Source organism: Ceratotherium simum, chromosome 6 (genome assembly GCF_057802395.1).
Source record: "Ceratotherium simum simum isolate JZ-2026a chromosome 6, ASM5780239v1, whole genome shotgun sequence".
Lineage (NCBI taxonomy): Eukaryota > Metazoa > Chordata > Mammalia > Perissodactyla > Rhinocerotidae > Ceratotherium > Ceratotherium simum.
The window spans coordinates 20,484,646-20,503,431 of NC_141905.1; the positions used below are offsets into that span (position 1 = coordinate 20,484,646).

The 18,786-nt window shown below is 38.4% G+C and overlaps 1 protein-coding gene across 7 annotated transcripts in view; it reads left to right on the forward strand.

The window, feature by feature from the left end:
- TTC13 (tetratricopeptide repeat domain 13) overlaps window positions 1-18,786 on the forward strand; it is a 77,547-nt gene that overhangs the window by 24,744 nt on the left and 34,017 nt on the right. For 3 of the 7 annotated variants that reach the window (XR_015552450.1, XM_004432363.3, XM_014788928.2), the window contains exons 5-8: window positions 8,445-8,510; window positions 9,998-10,090; window positions 12,783-12,899; window positions 13,819-13,929. Coding sequence is in view for 6 of the 7 variants with exons in the window: in XM_004432363.3 (XP_004432420.2) it covers window positions 8,445-8,510; window positions 9,998-10,090; window positions 12,783-12,899; window positions 13,819-13,929 (387 nt within the window). In the remaining variant the exon portion in view is untranslated. Of the gene's footprint in view, window positions 1-3,527; window positions 5,128-8,444; window positions 8,511-9,997; window positions 10,091-12,782; window positions 12,900-13,818; window positions 13,930-18,786 lie in introns of those variants that run through there. The other 4 variants (XM_014788930.2, XM_004432364.3, XM_087431953.1 and 1 more) reach the window with 3 other exon arrangements.

Here is an 18,786-nt window from a genome sequence, read left to right on the forward strand (position 1 = left end):
AAATTGCCTTTCTGTTTAGCATTGCAATATTATAAAAGGTAAGCAAGCACTGCTTTACTCAGTTAACACTTGACCCTGGTTTGAAAGGGAGGTTTTGATACATTTATGGGAGCAGATGTCAGTTAATTTATGGTAACCAACAGCAGAAAAGTATGAGCTTGCACACGTATTATCAGCTCATTCAACTTTTTGAAAAATATTATTACCATTGTAGTTGAAGGCAATATAACAATGTTAAAAAAAAAACTTTAAATAAAGAAATTTCCTAATTCTGCCACTCTACCATTATTTAAGTTTTTTGTTTATGACTTTTTCGAAGTATGCATTTGTGCTTTATAATCTGACTATATGTATTATTTTGTATTACTTTTTTACTTAATTTTATACTATAAATGTTTTTCAATATTTCTCTACAATCTTATGATTTTAATGGCTCTATAATATCCCTTTTGTTGTCCATTTATTGTTGTAAAACATATTTCTCTTTCAATTGCTTTCAGAAAGTAGATCAGAATTTCTCTTTGTGCCAAGAAAAGATATTAATATGTTGAATTTGATGAAATTTAATATTACTATATTGAAATCTGCCATATAATACGTTGCTTTCAACTGGGAAATTTTTCTTTGAGAATGTGTGGATTATAAGGTTGGACGCTTTTCTGGTGATTCAAGCTATTGATGGGGCAGGAATGGAGGCAGGGGGAGCAGCAGAAAGTTTGAACACTGCTGGCCCACAGAAGAAAGAACCAGGTGATCATTTATAACACGTTTGTATAGGAAAGAGAGTACCTTCGGCTTTCCTGCTGGTGCTTTTCTTGGTAATTTCTCTCTTCTTACCCTTTGTTTTGGTGCTTCCCAGCCTTTCCCACATCATGACACACATGGAAAGGCATATTTGCTTGGTACACTGGAGTAAACAGGAGCAAATTTAGAGGCATCCAGATAGAGCTTGGTGAAAATGTGTCACATTTTCTTGATGTGTGATGATGATAAATACAAAATACAAAGATTTGGTATTAAATGCTAAAATCCTTTTCAAAAATTGTAATGAGAAACTTGATCCTGCTTCTCTGGACAAAACGTTTCCATATTAGGCTTTATGTTTGAAGTTGGTGCACACAATTCCTATTTAAGAGCTTTTCATTGATTTCTTCAAATTCTTTATAGCCAGTCTCATCAAGAAACTGTACAAGTAGGTGGTAGCAAGTGTCCAAAGAATAGTTATTGCTTCTTCTCCAATTGACCAAAACTCTTTTTCTCACTATGAATCAGAATTTGCATAAATCAGTCTCTAAATTGTATTTTAAAAGTATGATTGTACTTTAAATCTAACTGTTCTTCTTTTTCTTTTGTTGGCAAATGCAGAGGTAGTATTTCCTGCAGTAATGAACTTGAATTTTATCCTGACAATCCTTTTTTGTATCCAGTATTTCAGAGTAGCGGTGAGGCATGTCTTCAGCACCATTGCACGGGTGCTGCTCACCTGCCTTTCACTCTTCAAGTTAGGACTGAACTAAATATCACCGGAAAATCGTTTTTGTCAGTACATGCTAAGAGATGTTCACCTCTTCCTCGCAGGACCTTCCACATGTGCAGAAACTCTGTATTTTTAAGCCAATAAATGTACTTTAACAAATTTGCAGTGATAACTATTCACACACAAACTTTTCAGGTTTTTTGTCTTCATTAACTCTTGACGAAACTTTTCTTTTGGACAGCCGTGGACTCCAGTGTGAAACAGCAGAGCATGGAATCTGATTTCATCCATAGAAAGCTGAAAACAAATGGGACCACAGGGGCTTGGATTTTCTTATTCACCATTTATAGGATCATTTAATGTGAAATTTGTATCTATGCATGATGGCTACTGAAATGCCAGAATGACCTTGTGATATAAAGCTTTTATACCTTCTTGTTGTCTTAGCTGCACCATCAGGGAACAAACTTATGAGATATTTCCATAATCTTTGTTGTTTCAAAGTGTTTATTTGAATATTTATACAAATATGGTTTGTTTGGTACATCTATAGAGGAAAAAAATGTTCCTTGAGCATCAGGGCTTTGATCAAACTGAGCACAATTTCAAGGGTTAATAGATCTCTCAGTCTTCATCGAAAACTCTTGATTTTAAAAGCTTATGCATTAATGTCATCTCTACATCAATACCCTTATGTTACTTCCACGTGTGTCAGTGTGTTGATGATAGTGTTCTTGAAAAGTGGAACCATTTCCTAATTTCTGTGCTTCTTTGGTCCCCATGCAGGGCTGGGTAACGTAAGTGCTGTAACAATTTTATGAGGCAATTGGCCTTTGCTATTAATTGTGTGACCTTGAGCTCATCTGATTCTGGTCTGATTGTAGTAGAACTGAATTCATAAAAGAACTTGTTTCTTATTTTACATTAGCAGACAAAATTTAAAACATTCCTCTGCATATGATTTTGTAAATATCCTTTATGTAAATGTGAATGTCCACCAGTTAGGCAAAACTTTATCCTCGTTACATTGCCACGTAGGGACTTTTTTAATTTATTTGTTTGTCTTTGATCTAGTGACTTTTGAGTTTTAATGAAAAAGCCAGGTCTGTGGTGGAAAAATAAATATTTGTAAAATTTAAAGTCACTATATAAGTAATATAAGGAGGAAGTAGATTAGACCTTTATGGATTTAAAAAAATTGATTGTTTGAAAATTGAGACATCTAAGTGGACATGACTCTAATAAGGTAACTATCTTGTTATTCCATGATTTTGCATTACAAAAAGTGAGTAATATTGGAAGATTGAAATATTAGTTTTCATTTAATTCATTTAAAATTCTGAAAACTTTATAAAATATAAATATTATTAGACCTGTGTACTCAAAAATACTTTGAAAAATTGATACTCTGAGCCCAATTTGTTTTTAGAAATAAACATTGGTTTTTATTTGAAAAAATAATACATTATGACATTTCATAAAGAGTTTTGACCTACTGTTAACATCCAAAGCCAATGATAGATAAAATAATAAAAAATCAAGAAAAGTAATAAAATCTAATATTTAAATATAGGAATCTTTAATACTAAACTATAACCATAGTAATCCCAATACAGTCGTGTGCCACATAATGTTTCCGTCAGCGACAGACCACATACACAACAGTGGTTCCATAAGATCAGTAGCATGTAGCCTAGGTGTGTAGCAGGCTATACCATCTATGTTTGTGTAAGTACACTCTGTGATGTTCACACAACGACACAACTGCCTAACAACACATTTCTCAGAATGTATCTGGTCGTTAAGTGATGCATGACTGTAATTATGTATCTTTCTGTGCTGTTGGAAAAAAATTCTTAAAAAAATGTAAATTGAGTAGAGAAAACCTAAATATTGTGTGCATCTGTAAAGTATTTAGGTTTTCTCCATTCAATTTACTCACTTTTTAGAATTTTTTTTCAACAGCATAGAAGGATATATATTCTGTTGTTATCATAGTTATAGTCTAGTATTAAGGGTTCCTAAATTGAATAATAGATTTTATTCCTTCTTTGATTGATACAGCTTTATTATTTTATCTGTCATTGGCAGTGGCAGTACTGAAAGTAGGTCCCTGCTATGGTCATGATGGGACCCTGGGGGTGATTCAGGGAGAAGAGGAAGGACTGCATGTGGGGCTGCTGCAGCACTCTGCCAGTGGGGGCCACATGTAAAATCCTAGGGGTCAAAATAATGATGACTGATTTCAGGAAATTGTCAGTGTTCAGATATTTCGACTGTTACAAACCCTTGAATGGCCATTTCTTTTTTTTTTCTGTGAGGAAGATCAACCCTGAGCTAACATCTGTGCTAATCCTCCTCTTTTTGCTGAGGAAGACCGGCTCTGAGCTAACATCTATTGCCAATCCTCCTCCTTTTTTTTTTTCCCCCCCCAAAGCCCCAGTAGATAGTTGTATGTCATAGTTGCACATCCTTCTAGTTGCTATATGTGGGACGCGGCCTCAGCATGGCCGGAGAAGCGGTGTGTCGGTGCACGCCTGGCATCCGAACCTGGGCTGCCCGTAGCAGAGCGCGCACACTTAACCGCTAAGCCACGGGGCCGGCCCTGAATGGCTATTTTTTAAAGGTGTAAAATTTTTTATTGCTATAAAAACATTACAGCTGCGATAGCTGGTGGCCCACCAGAAGCCATTCCCCATCGCACATGTGTTGTACAGCTTTGACTTACTGAACCCTGGCTCTGGCCTTTTTCCTCCATCGGCTGCACCCCATGATTTCTAGCCGTGTCAGCCTGCTTGCTTCCCCTATGAGAAGAACAGGCCAGGCAGAGCTGTCTTTGATCTGATAGCCTTTAATACTCATTAAGATTTTCTTAGCTGCCTAATAATATGGCCACTGTTTGTTGCTAAATAATAACTGCCATGTATGAAGACTTATCATGTGCCAGGCACTGTGCTAGGTGCTACAAATCTAAACATGAAAAGAAATGCCCTCAAGGATATTGTGTTCCAGTGGGGTGACAAATGTGCAAATGCAAAATAATGTTGTAATAAGAGAATTACTTTAATGGAATTATATCCACTAGGATGTCTGATAGGCATCTTCAACTCAAAGGTTCCATATCAACTATATGCTCTCCCCTGATCCCTCCATGTACCCTGCCCACAACTGAAGAAGAATCCCTAGTCACAGTCCAGTGCTGCCCAGCTCAGTGAACAGTACCCCCTCCACTGGGCTTCATGAGTCCACGTGCTCCACACATCTGTGTGCTACTTCCTTCATCACCACCTCTATTTATATACCTCTTAAGTATCTCCTGTGTCCATCTCCTTCACCCGGCTCTGTTCAAACCACGACCAAGCCCCTCTCATCTGCCAGATGACTGATGCGGCCGTTGTTTCCTGGCTCATCTCCTCACACCCTCTGCACACGTGCACACTATCCATACATGTGCACTTTAAACACACATACTTTGCTGTTGCTTTTAGGTTAAGATAAAAATCCTTAATAAGGTCCCTTCCTACCTCTCCAGCCTCATCTTCGAACAGATGCCGTGTTCCCTGCTTCCCTCGGGGCCTTTGTACAGTCTGCTCCCTCTGCCTGGACCAGCCACTCTGGGATTCCCCCACCCCCTACAGATCTCAGCCCAGGTATCTCTTCCTTAGGGAATCCTTAACCTTGTCTAGGTCTTTATGCATTTTCTAAAAGAACCATTTGCTACTCTAGCACTTACTGAAAATGTAACTTTACATTTATATTTGTGATTCTTCTGCTATGCTCCAAGAAGGCAAGAATCTTTTGTCTTCTGTGTTGGTTTTTGCTTACTACGGTATTACTAACACATGGAACTAGATATGGCTAATAGTTGGCCCTGAGTAAATATTTGTTGAATGAATGACTAATGTCCATATAACATATAGTAGGAACAGAGGAGAAGGAGCATATTTATTTTGCAGGGGAGTCTGGAAGGAGTCAGAGAAGAGGTAGTGTTTGAGCTGAGACTTAGAGGATAGAAGGACTTTCTTGGGCACAGAGGCAATGGGTGAGTTTTTCAGGCAGATGGAATAGCATTTGCAAATGCACTGAGCTTGGGAGAGCATGTTGTATTTAGGGAACTATTAGTGCTGATGTCTAGGATATGAATTGTGAGTGGGGGAGTGGAAAGAAATGAGGCTGGACAGTAAGGCAGGAAAATGATCAGTATTTTCTACAAAGGCATTTATGTGTTACCTCATTGTTTTCAAATTGTGAGTTGCTGCCCTTTAGCAGGGCCTGAAATTAATTGGCAAGTCAAGACTAGTACTTTTTAAAAAATGAAATATGTTAGACTAGGAAATATCAGATTATATTGTGTGTAGTAAGGCTAGGTATGACTTAGTGAAACTTTTGTTACTGATATGTGTGTGTGTGTGTATGTTATATACATATGTGTGTGTGTACTGGGTTACAATGTAGAATGTATTTCTTACTATGGGTTAGAGTAAAAAAATGCTTCAATGTCCCTGTTGCAGGTGTTGGGGAGCCAATGAATACTTTCAGCCAGGGGAGTGACATGATCAGACTTTAGTGTTAGATAGATAACTCATAGTGTGGGTCTAGAGACCACGGAAGCAGCAGGAAAATGGTTAAGGCAATTGCAGTAGCCTAAGTGGGAGAGGAAGGCTTCAAATAGGGCAGGGGCTGGTGGTCGGGAGGGAGAGACAGCAGATATATTCAGGAGGGGAAACTGCCAGGACTTCACGAGTAGACGTGTTTGTTGAGGAGATGAAGATGACTCCCAGAGTGGCTGGCCCTCACCACAGGATGTATGGAGATGCCAGTCACAACAGTAGAATAACTATTTATTTAAATACGCCTTTTTCTGATTCACCTCTTGGTCATCTAATATAAAATTTTTCTCAGTTTTAGGAGAAAAGCTTCTTGGATAGTATATTTTGAGATGTTACAAATCTGAGAGTAAGTTTTCCTCTTGGAGAATGTCATCATAGGGGTGAGCTATGTGGGCTCCCTGCCCCCGCCCCAGCCTGGCCAAGGGGCTGTTCTGGTGACTGTTCTATCTTCTGGCAGGTATTATTGCTATAGAAAAACATGAAGACAATCTTATTTTAATCGCTCAATGAGTAACTGTTTTTCCTTCTCCTCTTCTCCCCCTGTACCTGTATCCTTCTCCCTCCAAACTGCTTGCTCTGCCTTTCTTTAAGCCAGGAAGGATATTAACATGTTTAAAGTGTTATTTCTGGATGGCAGGATTACAGGTGCCCTTTACTTTCCTTTTTGTGGTTTTCTTCATTTTCTAAATTTTCTTTAATTTATAATAAATTTTGTTTGTTTATTTAAATAAATTTTTTTGTTTATAATAAAATTTTCAATTATTTTCTATAATACATATTACTTAAAGCATCTTTTTTTCTGATTATAAATGTATACATGTTTGTTTTAAAGAATTAAAAGGAATATAGCAGTGTATAAGTAGAATGGGAACATATCTAGTAATCCCACTCCTCAGAGAAAATTACTGTTAGTATTTTGGAGAGCTTTTTTCTGTGCACATACTGACCCACCCAGTTATCGGTAAGAATTATTTATAAGTAACCACCATTCCTCTGTAGTTCTGTAACTTGCACTTTTTTCCATTTAGCAAATAGCATTGACAGCCTTTCATGCCAGTTACGTATAAGTTATAAATCACAAATCCAAAACTATATGGGGTAGACTGTCGAATACAGTAAACTGTTGAATACACACCCCTCATCTAAAGAGGCAGCTGGTACTTAGCTCTGGTTATTTTTTTGTCATTTGAGAATGCCAAAATGTAGGCCTATTTTTGTTGGATCTTTTGATTTTCCAAGAGAAGCTAGAAATCTGTAATTGTTTACTTTCATTTTTCCCATTCTCCGTACACCATGAGGCCAGTCTGCTGAATGGATTGTGATCGATGATGCCCTAGTTTGCCACTTGATGGAGATGTACCTTATTCTATTTAAAGTAGCCTTCCCCCCCGCCCAATGCATGGCATCTTCTCCTTTGTTTTTTCCCATTTACTTATCGTTGAAGTTGATTTGTTTTTTTTGCAATACTAGCAGACACCCTATCTTAAATTTGAAACTGAACAATAGATTAGTCTATAAAGTGCCTCCTCTGGTACAGTTCTCTTAAATTCTTTAGCAGTGTCAAGAGTTTCGTGCAGGACCTTATAGCCAGAGGCTGTTTACTCTTCTTTCTTAAATGTATAGGGAAAGATTCAGAGAAGAGGTAAAAATGGCGAAGGCTAAGGGTAGATGAGAGGCATTTCACTCAGCAAGTGGGGACAGTTCATACCACTGACCCATGTGAGGGACTTGAGGCAGGGGCAGCAGACACTCTGTCCTTGGGCCTGAGAAGTGTTTCATCTAGTCCATCTGGGAGCAGGTTGCAGAAAGGGTCTGGTTTTTAATTCTGACCCATCAGTATAAAGTACTGTATTAATCCCCAGCAGATTGTGGAGCCGACTCATTTGTTGTTCCTCATTGTGCTGGCCCTGAGGGATTCTTTCCTTTTCAGATTACTTCATGACTATATGAAAGGAGACAAACTAGGAAGAGGCGTTATCCAATCCTTTACTCATATCTGTTTACTTCTCTGAGCCTCCATTTTCTTTGTAAGACATGATTGCTGATGCTGCCAATCGTACAGTTGTTGAGAGGATTACATTTTAAATAAGATGACTATTTGAAAGAAACTAGCACAGAGCTCAGTAATATTGGTTCTCTTTATTTTTTTTTTTTAATGCAAAACTCTTATTACTTGTCTCATTCAAATGAGTTTAACAATACAGACTTTTCTGGTTGGGGCCTGCGTATTGACGTATGAGTCGTGGTAGCATAAAGAAGTAGAGCTCTCTCTTATGGCATTAACGTGCTTTCAGCAGAAACTGATTTTTTTTTTTTTGTTTATAGTTTTTGACGTGTTTCTGTTTTGGTCTGACTAGGAGGAGCCTGATCTGGTTAGTGCAATTTATGGCCGAGGGATAGCCTATGGAAAGAAGGGACTACATGTGAGTATGGAATAGCTACGCTTGACATAGTGCCTACATGACCTGACATGGACCAGGGTTCCGATAGAACCACTCACTGTTCATTGAGCTCTGATGGGACTTGCAGTGGTGTCATTCCAGTTCACAAATGAGAAAATGGCAATAGAGGACATATTCAAGATCAAATGGCTAGGAAGTGGTGGATTGGGAATTTCTACCCAGGTCTTCTGAAGTCAGTTTTGCCATACTTTCTACTCCAAAAGAACAGCCTCTGCCAGCCTAAACTTTATTTTGTGGTGAACTAGACATAGACTGAGAAAAGCAGGAAACCTCGACTGAATTCCCAAGAAATATTCATTAGAAAAAATGGAGACTAAGCATCAGTAGTCAGTAGGACTTAGAGTTTGAATTCCTTTCACAATTTTTAATGGTTAAATAGAAGAAAAAAAGTGTTTTTTGTAAAATTTATTTTTATTTGTTGTCATATGTTATACTTTCCCCAGATAGGTATATCTTTCTAGCCTTTTTCCCCTTATTTCTCTGAGGAATGCAGGAGAAAGGTTATAATAATTATATTTTGCTCAAAGGCACCGTGGTATAAAATAAAGACTTTCTAGAGATTATATAATAAAGAGTGAAGTGGTCTAAGATTCACGTCTCCAGATTTTCGATCAGGAACATTATATCTATTGTGTTATTGTAATTAAAAATATTCAAATGAAATTATGCTTTGAGGGAGAAACGTCAGTTTTGTATCTTTGCCAATAGGGTGCTGGCCTGTTGGAGAAATTTTATATAGTATTTGTATACTTCTGAGACACAGAGGACTGAGAACAAACTCAGATGTGGGAATGACAGAGGTGTTTAGGAAGGAAACAGTGTTACGTTCAGAGCGTCAGTAAATGACCGAAGTTGCCCTAGTAAGGGTCAGAGATAAGCTGCTTCATCCTAATTCTCATCTCTTTTAATTTTATATCTTGACATGAAATTTGCTTATATCTTTAATGCATTTTTAATGTAAAAGTAACATGCGCATATATTTTTAATATAAAAGTAACGTGCAAAGTTTAAGGAGAACTTACCTGGACTTCTTAAGGTGTAGGTGTATAGGCTTAGTGGTTGTGATTTGACACTGACTTAGCCCGTTTCTGTTTCCTACATCACCACTGGTCAGCATCTTTTCGCATGCTGCTGTCCACATATTCATCCCTTGAAATTCGTTGATTCAGTGATTAAATAGGTTAAATTTAGAAAATATCCTACCATCTGTGGAATTTGTGATAGGTAGCCAGGTCCAAGGTGCTATTGATAGGTAGCTAGACTTGAGTGAGTTAAATAATTGTAATATAACTTCAGTAACTTGGCAAATGTCTTGTACATAGCTAAGTTCATATTTGTTTCTAAATAAGTAGTTATTATCATTACTAAATTATTAATTTTTTCAGAAAATCTATTCAACCTGGTTTTGAGTGACAGTATATCTCATACTAAGCTAATACCTTTTCAAGGACATTAAGAATGCTGATCTTGCTCTGTTCGAACTGAGCCGAGTAATTACCTTGGAACCAGATCGTCCAGAGGTATTTGAGCAGCGAGCAGAAGTGAGTGTGGTTTTCTTTTTCCCTCTGTCATTGTTGGATTAGTTGAATCTCAGATATTTTTTTCCTATTATTTTATTACTTGTAAATTTTGAACCTCCCTTATACCTGTTGTGTTTTCCTCCATAGATACTTAATGCCTTTAACATGGTTGAAATTACTAGAAAACTATGGGCCAAGTAATACTTCTGATTTAACATTTAATAGTAATATTTAGTATTAAAATACACGGTTATGATGTGTACTACTACTATCCATGTTCACTGAAAATATATCACACATGTTGTTTACCGTGTATATGATGTACTTTAGCAAAACAATATGACATATGGTCAAAATAAAATTTATAGTCTTTAGAAGTGTGTGTGTCTATATGTGTGTGTGCGCATGCACGCTTATACATAATTCATATGAGGTTTGCCTATCTACGTAGACACATAGATCAGGTAAGGGTGACTATAACCAGACCTTGAAGGAACTTTTGACTTGAGGTGGAGACAGGGAGATAACGTGGTGAAAATACCAGGTAATACTTGTGACAGTAGACACTAAGAGGAGGTGCTTCTTCAGGAACAGAAGGGCATGGCCTGCCGGAGTTCTGGGAGAAGTCGGCAAAGGGAGGGATGTTGGGAGTGTTTGCGGAGGCCTCGCTGAAGAGGTGATGCTAGAGCCGATCAGATCCCACGTCTTGGGGGACAAAGTGGAGAACGGTGTTCAGATCAGAGAAAGAAGTATGTGCAAAGGCACTCCTTTTAATGTTTTTAAGTGAAATGTGTTCATTTTACCATTTTCACAAAATAAGAGTAAACTATCCAGATTTCATGTTGTATTTACTGCACATTTAGCCATGTTAAATGCTTCAGAATTTATGTTAATATATTCAGTATGAATAAAACTTGACTTTTAATCCTCTGACCTGGTCGGATTTCATAGTTTAACTAAAGGAAAAAAATGACTGTTTTCCCCATTCTTTTGAAGGAGAAAACTTAGCAAGTAAAGGAAACATGAATGTTTTGGTAATTTAAAAAATGTATTTGTGATGTTTTTGTTCTCAAAATTAATAGTGTCTTAAGTTGTAGTTTAGTTTCTTAAAGTGAATTTTATGTTTTATTGGGGATTTGGCTTTCTGAATAAAATTCTTTCTCAATTAATGATATAATTCATTGTCTCTTGTCTGTTTTGGATTGTAACCCTAAGGGTTAAGTGATTGTAATTTGTTCATTACTGCTGAGAATCTTGTTGGTATTTGGTGTGAGCATTAGGTGGCTAATTTGGTGATCATCTGTTCTAGGGAGGGGGTGCTGATGCTTTTTCCCTCCATAACTCTGATGTTATATTAAAATGTTATGATAAAGCATGAATTTAATTGCATACTCAGAAAGAAGACTTATTTAGCAGCTTTAAAAAATTTGTATATCTAATAAAAAGCTAATTGTGTACTCAAAAATGATATTGGTAATCAAAAGTTATTTTCAATTATCTTAAAAATATGTGGTAATATTGCTTTTATCTGGCATTATTGGGCAATAATGTCACTACATAGTGATTTTTCCAGCTAAATTATAGCATAACATTTATGTATGTCAGAAATTATTTTATGAGAAATCTTTCACTTTCATACTTTCAGAAATAGGCTATATTTAATGAATATAATTTAACCTTTTTTAGTTACTCAGGTCTTTATTATGCATATTGATTATTGTGCTGGTGTGTGATAATTCAGTTATGTACCTAGGGGTTATTAAACTGAGTAGGGATGTTTTCCCTTCCAAAATGTAACCCCAGACCACTGTGCTTTTTGAGTTCTCAGGCATATATTCCATTTCTTTCCTCTTTCTGAGCTGTGATTCTTGCCACTGGTTATGTGCCTGCCTGAATCCTCTCTCTTTTGCTGGTTTTAAGTTCCTGCAGAATAGGAAGCCAGTTAGTAAAATTGTTGGAAATGACCTATATTATGAGAACAAAATTAACTCTAATTTAAGGATAAAATGCGTGTGCTTGATTGCATGAATACTGATACCCATTTTGGATTTTTTACGTCTTTTTGGTGTACTTTTGCATTCTGAACTGTCTTCTGTATTGCCATTGTTGCCTGAACACAACTGACAGCGGGATCAACGGAGCTTTCCAGACAGGCTTGCAGATGTCTTTTCTCCTACTTTGCAGATCATGACTGATGAGTTGAGAGTTGTTAACACAACAGGGCTTACAGAACACCTGGAATCTTAGAAACTGTCATTCGGCACTTATGACCACAGAGGACAGAGCTAAACACCATGGAAGACTCTAATCTGTGTCCAACAGCTTCTCTATTTTAATGGTTCAAAGTTACCTTTCAGATTAATTTTGACATGCCAAATTTTGTTTTGAAAAATAAATAATAGGTTGAGAAAAAAATGGTCACATTTTAAGAAAAGCAACATGTCTTATAACCCAGAATGTGAAACAATGACAAGGGAATTGCTTCAGTCATAGTTTATGAGCCTTCCCCTTGGCTCGACAAAGATTAGTGGCCCCTCAGCTTGTTGACTTTGAACCTCAGTGCATAGTACGTGGGGTCAAGTATTCTAGTCTGCCGAGAGATTAATGTTGTGAGTAGAGTGTGGTGAAGTGGAATTGAAAAGTCAAAAGCATTGGCAGTTTTAGGGTTGATCATGGGAATTTTTCTTCCCTAATGACATTTTTGGGTTTATAGATTCTGTCCCCTCTGGGACGAATTAATGAAGCAGTGAATGATCTCACTAAAGCTATCCAACTTCAGCCCTCAGCACGGCTGTACAGACACCGGGGGACCCTGTACTTCATATCAGAGGTGAGTTATCTCTGCCTTGAAACATTTCCTTTCATGATGATAAAGATTTCATTTTTCCTTCTACTTCAGAAAGCTGCTCTTTGATAGATTGGGGTTTGGAGCTGTATAATAATATGTGATACAACACAGTTATAAAAGCTTTTTTTTTAGCTGAAATTGAACCCAGTGGGGAAATATTAAGTACCAAGAACACATTTTCTTGCTTGAGCTGTCAGCAGTAACTAATTCTGGACTAGGAGAAAAGGAGAAAGAGAGAGGGGGAGAAACAGAAGAAGAGAAATTTGGTTCATAGATTATGCTTCAACCTTTCTTGCAAATATCAGCACAGGGAAGCAGGTGAGCACGTTATCCATTTTTGGGGGTATCACAACCCAAGAACCATAAGCTGAAATAGCATGGCTTCCCAGATTGTAGCTTCTCTCTGTAAGTGACCCAAATCTAACAAGATTATCTTTTATCATTGTAGTGGTATTTATGATTACCATAGTTATTTTTGTGGGTTTATAGTAATTTTAGCAATTTTCTATTGCGAAAGGAAATAGATTTTAAAAATCTCAGCGTAACACATTTTAAGGTTGGTCTATGGCATAATTATTTTAGAAGTATTCAGTATAAAAAAATTGTGGCACCAGAAAATGATTTGTGAAGTTTCTCTAACAGATTATGATTTTAATAGTATTCAAAATAATATTCTTTTTGTAGTTGAGACAGTGGGCTTAAATTAAACCTTTGTGAGTTTTTCCCATCAGTTTCCTAAGAAAATCAACTATTTCAGCAAACACTATAAGCATTCAACTAATACTAAGCCAAAAACAGCACAGAATGAATTGGGATTTTTTTTCTCTACCAATCAAAAGTAGGAAATGTCCAAATATCTAATGAATACTACTTTATATTTTTTCCACTCTCCTTTTTGTAGGACTATGCAACAGCCCACGAAGACTTTCAGCAGTCCTTAGAACTGAACAAAAACCAGCCTATAGCTATGCTATACAAAGGTTTAACTTTCTTTCACAGAGGACTTTTGAAGGTGAAACTGTTGTGCAATATGTGTACAGTATAATGATTCTGCTTTTCTTTTGTGGGTGGGAAGAATTTAGTGAAATTTAGTTTGACTTGTTTCAAAATGATGTCCCAAGTGTCTATCTAATTGGTTTATTTTAGAAAATAGTATCAACATATTCATATTAGAAAATATGAATCAACATATTTATTGAGCTCCTACTATTTGGTAGGTACTAGGAGGAAGGTGCAGAAGGGGAGAGGGTAAAAGTAAGAGTCAGAAATAATACTTTACTCTTATAAAGGGTAAAGTTTACAAAGTTTTTTCCACATACAATTTATCATATGGCAAATAGACTAAAGAAAATAACATAAACAAAGTGCTTTGAGAACAGAGATAAGAAAGATTCATTTAAACTGTGGAGTTAGAAAAAGTTCCAGAGAACAAGTGGACTTTGTCCTGGACCTTGAAGGCGCAGTAGGATTAAGTAGGGGAAGAAGGGCACTTTAGGCAGAGAGGAAAGCATGAGTGATGACATAGAAATGTGGAAATACGGCCAGTTCATGGAGTAGCGAATAGTTGGGTTTGAGTGTAAAGGAAATGGGGTTGGAAAGTTGGATGAGGGGAAGTCCTAAAAAGTCTGGAGTATTACGCTAAGCATTTTGACTAATTTGTAGGCCCAGAGGAGCTGTAAAATCTAAATTTGGGGGAAAATATAGAGTTGAGATCAAATCTATCATTTGGGAAGTGGATTCTGACATGGTAGTGGCTGAGGAGGTTAGGGACAGAGAGATTGACGAGGAGACATTGGTAGCGTTCCAGGTCAGAGCGGGAGAGACTTAACCGGGCTCCTCCGGAGGCTGTAGGAGCCGGTTGGGAGACGTCTCTGTGATTGATTGGATTACTGTCCCTTGAAGACTGCTGTTGGGAGGAGGAGTTGAGGGAAACAGGAAAGGCGTTGTCTAGACTGACTCAAAGTGTGGGATAGAAATGTCACCTCCAGCTTGCCCCTTCCTCCTGCCCTTGATTCTACATTCTCTGAGCACGGGTTGAGAACCTCTTGTGCAGCAGGCTTATCTTATGCCAGGAGCCAGGGACCAGAAACACGGCTAAGAGTGGAGCTCTGGGTCTCTCACTGTGGCCTCCTCAGTGCGCAAGGCCTGGTACAGAGTAGGCGCTCTAGTACAGGACACATCAGAACTGCCTGACTGAAGACAGGCTGGCCCAAGAGCCAAATATAGTCGGCCTGTGTAGGTGAAAAACACTTCATTCTGACCAGGAAGTCAAGCGAGTCTACACAGAGAAGGTTGTACTTAACCTGAACTTTGAAAGCTGTGAAGAATTTCAATAGCCTGTGGCAGGGAACGGTGCTCTGGCAGAAAGAACATGCTTTTACTTTTGAAAATAGTTCTGAGGATCACACACACACACACACACACACACACACACACACACACACACACACACACACACACACACACACACACACACACACTTGGAGGGTGGGGAGGGATTTGCCTGTAAAAAGACTGCATGATGTAAATCCTCAGTGTTACAGACAGTGCCTGTCACACAGTAGGTGCTCAGTAAATATTAGCAGAATAAATGAATTTCAGGGACAGAGCATTGAATTTGGAGTTGGAAGGCCTTGGTTTGAGCTCTCGCTCTGAATCTTATTAACTGTACCACTGGACAAGTTACTTAAACTCTTTCAGCCTCTCCTTCCACATCTGTCAAGTAGAGATGATTCTACTCTGCCTCTTGAAGTGACTGAGGATTAAATAAAATAATGTGTGTGAAAAGTACTTTACAAGCTGTGAATATGAATCAGGTATTAATTATTACGGATTATTTTACTTGTGAAAATTTAATTTAATCTGTTTCATAGACTCAAAAAAAAAATAACTCCCATCCACTAAACACCAGATCAAAAAGAAGTTTGCAAATTTTATCTCATACACCTCATATCCTTTTTGCAAGTTTGGGAAGGGTCGTCCTAACAAGGACGCTTTCTCTCTTCCCTCAGGATTGAGACGGGCAGCTGTAGGCTTTGAGAGCAGTTATTTAAAATGTGTTTTGAGCAGCTGCCAGATGGGCTTTTCCAGTCTATTTTGTGTCTGCATCTGCCCTCTAATCCTCTCATCTTCTCTCAGTCACCTTAAATAAAAACATTCAAAATCACAACACTATAGTCAAGTCTATCCCTTGAATATCTCATAGAGGAGAAAAAGATCTGAAATACAAAGAATACCAGCTATTAGTATTAAGAGGTTAAAAATATTTTTTAAAGTAAACAAATGCAAACAAATGATTTCATTTTTAATTATAAGCCAGGTTTAGGAATGTGGGCAGGACTCTGTGTTATTTCGGAATGCAAATTTTTCAGAAAAGAGCTTTAACAGAGACACTACAAATTGGACAAGGACTAAAATTCAGTTTGGTTTATTCCCAATCTACGTGATGAGAATCTAGAAACAGTGTCTTCATTCTCTGAGCATTAGATGCCCCTCAGTGAACCAATCTTACCAAATTATTTGGTCCTTTCTCCTTTTCACCATGCTCATAAACACAGCATCAAGGTGTATAATAGATGGGAACTTTTTCTTTGCATTTTTATAGATCTGCTGTCCAAGGAGGTCAGAGTGTTTACATATTCTCTCATTCATCCCACCGGCATCCCTATGAAGTATAGAAGGAGCAGAGGGTGTCCCAGTTACATAGATTGGAAAACTGAGTCAGTGGTGAAATGCCTTAATTAAATTAATGAACTGAATTTAGATATCTCTATTTCTCTTGTTAACTATAGAGACAAAGTATTAAATGGACCAATGAGTTTAAACTATCATTGCATCCTAAAGGTGGTCCACAACAATTTAGAAATTAAGTAGGGTAATTGCTTATTTGCTTTATGATGTAATACATTAGAAATACATTAGGCAATATTACATGACAAATTTCACAACTGTCAGTTTGGTAGATATATCAAACATTTGGGATTTTCCTAGGGAAAAAACAGCAAAAGCTTTTCTGTTGAATTCTGTTATGTCTATATTGTAAGGATAGTTCAAAAATGGTGTATTCCAAGCACATATTTTTATCAGCATTTACATTGAGAGTTACCTGAGATTGTTCTCTTAGTTGTAACAGCCTCAGAGTGATGGCTGCCCACCGACTAGTAGGGAAGATGGCGACTTAAAGTGGTGGTGATTGCATTCGCTATGCAGATGAATTCAGAGCCAGTTTATATGCTTAGAGATTGATTCATTCGAACATAGTTTCTTTGTTCCCAATGGCTTAAAATCTTGATTCTGCTATGTCCCCTCTTTGGCAGAATGAGGTAGAGAGCTGTGCAGTGATTAGACAGGAACCCCGAAACCAAAGACTCTTAAAAGCTGAAGAGAAATCAGACTTTGAAGAACTGTGGCGTCCAAGCATGCTGTAAGTGCAGTGGGCAGCAGATGTCTCCTGGGCATCTCCGCTAGACGTCCACAAACACTCCAGACTTAACACGCCCCAACTGGACTCATGACCTCCTCCCACCCCCACCCCCTGCCCTGCAGCTGTCCTTCGTACTGTACTTCCTTATGTTAGTTAACGCTCTAGCCCTCCACCCAGGCTCTTCAGCTTAGAAGCTTCCTACCCTCTCTTCTCCCTCATCCCCCATACCCAAAAGCCACCAAGTTCTGTCTTAGTTTGCCGTTAAAAATGTCTCCTGAATTTGACCCTTCTTTTCTCTCCTCAGAGACACTGTCTCAGTTTGAGCTTTCATTATCTCTTGCCTGGACTACTGCAGCCACCTCCTAATTGGGCTCCATTCTCTCCCGTCTCCAGTCTGTCTTCTCTGTTGTTGCTGGTGGTAATCATCTCTAAAGAGTAAATTTTGGGACCGGCCCGTGGCTTAGCTGTTAAGTGCGCACACTGCGCTGCTGGCGGCCCGGGTTCGGATCCCAAGCGCACCGACGCACTGCGTGTCAGGCCATGCTGTGGCGGTGTCCCACATAAAAAAAAAAATGGAGGAGGATCGGCCCGGATGTTAGCTCAAGGCCAGTCTCCCTCAGCAAAATAGAGGAGGATTGGCATGGTTGTTAGCTCAGGGCTGATCTTCCTCACAAAAAAAAAAAAAAAGTAAATTTTGTGAGGTGGCGTACCTCCTTAGAGCCCCCGGGTCCTCATTGCTTGCAGGGTAACGCCCAGACTGCAGAGCATGGCAGAGAACCTTCCCTCTCTGGCCCCAGCTTACCACACTAGCCTGGTCCCCCATCTTTTCCCTGTCCCCCACTCCCACCTGTGCACCCTGCACTCCTGCTCCTCCACATTTCCCACCAATTCCGAGCACTCTGTGCCACTGTCCAAGATGCCCTCTTTCTTTATCAAATTCCTTCTCATTCTCCAAGACCTAGCTCAGTTGTCACCTCCTCTGTGAGCCTGTTCTGGTATCCCCAGGCTCAGTGAGTTGTTTCTTTCTCTTTGTTCCCAGAGACTTTTACTCATACCTCTATTGTAGCTCTTAGTTTATATTCTAATGACCTGGTTAAACAGTTGGCTTTCTAACTAGACTGAGTTCTTAGAGGACAGAGATAATGACTTGCTCGTCTTTGTGTCCCCTGTACCTCACACTGCCCCGGCACATAGTAGGTGCTCAATACATATTTGTGGAATTAAAAATACAGTTGTAAAAATCCTAAAAGATCAAGACTGTGCACAGCAGGAAGCCTGATTAAGAGCAGTCTTTAACATTTCTTAAATGTTAAAATTTATGCGTTCTCATCTTTCTACCAAACAGTAGATATTCAGCTAGATTCCTTAATAAGCAAGTTGTCCCTGTTGGCACCTTTGAGGAGTTTGAAAGCCAGCCTCTCTTGCCCTGCTGCCTCTCCCCCAGGA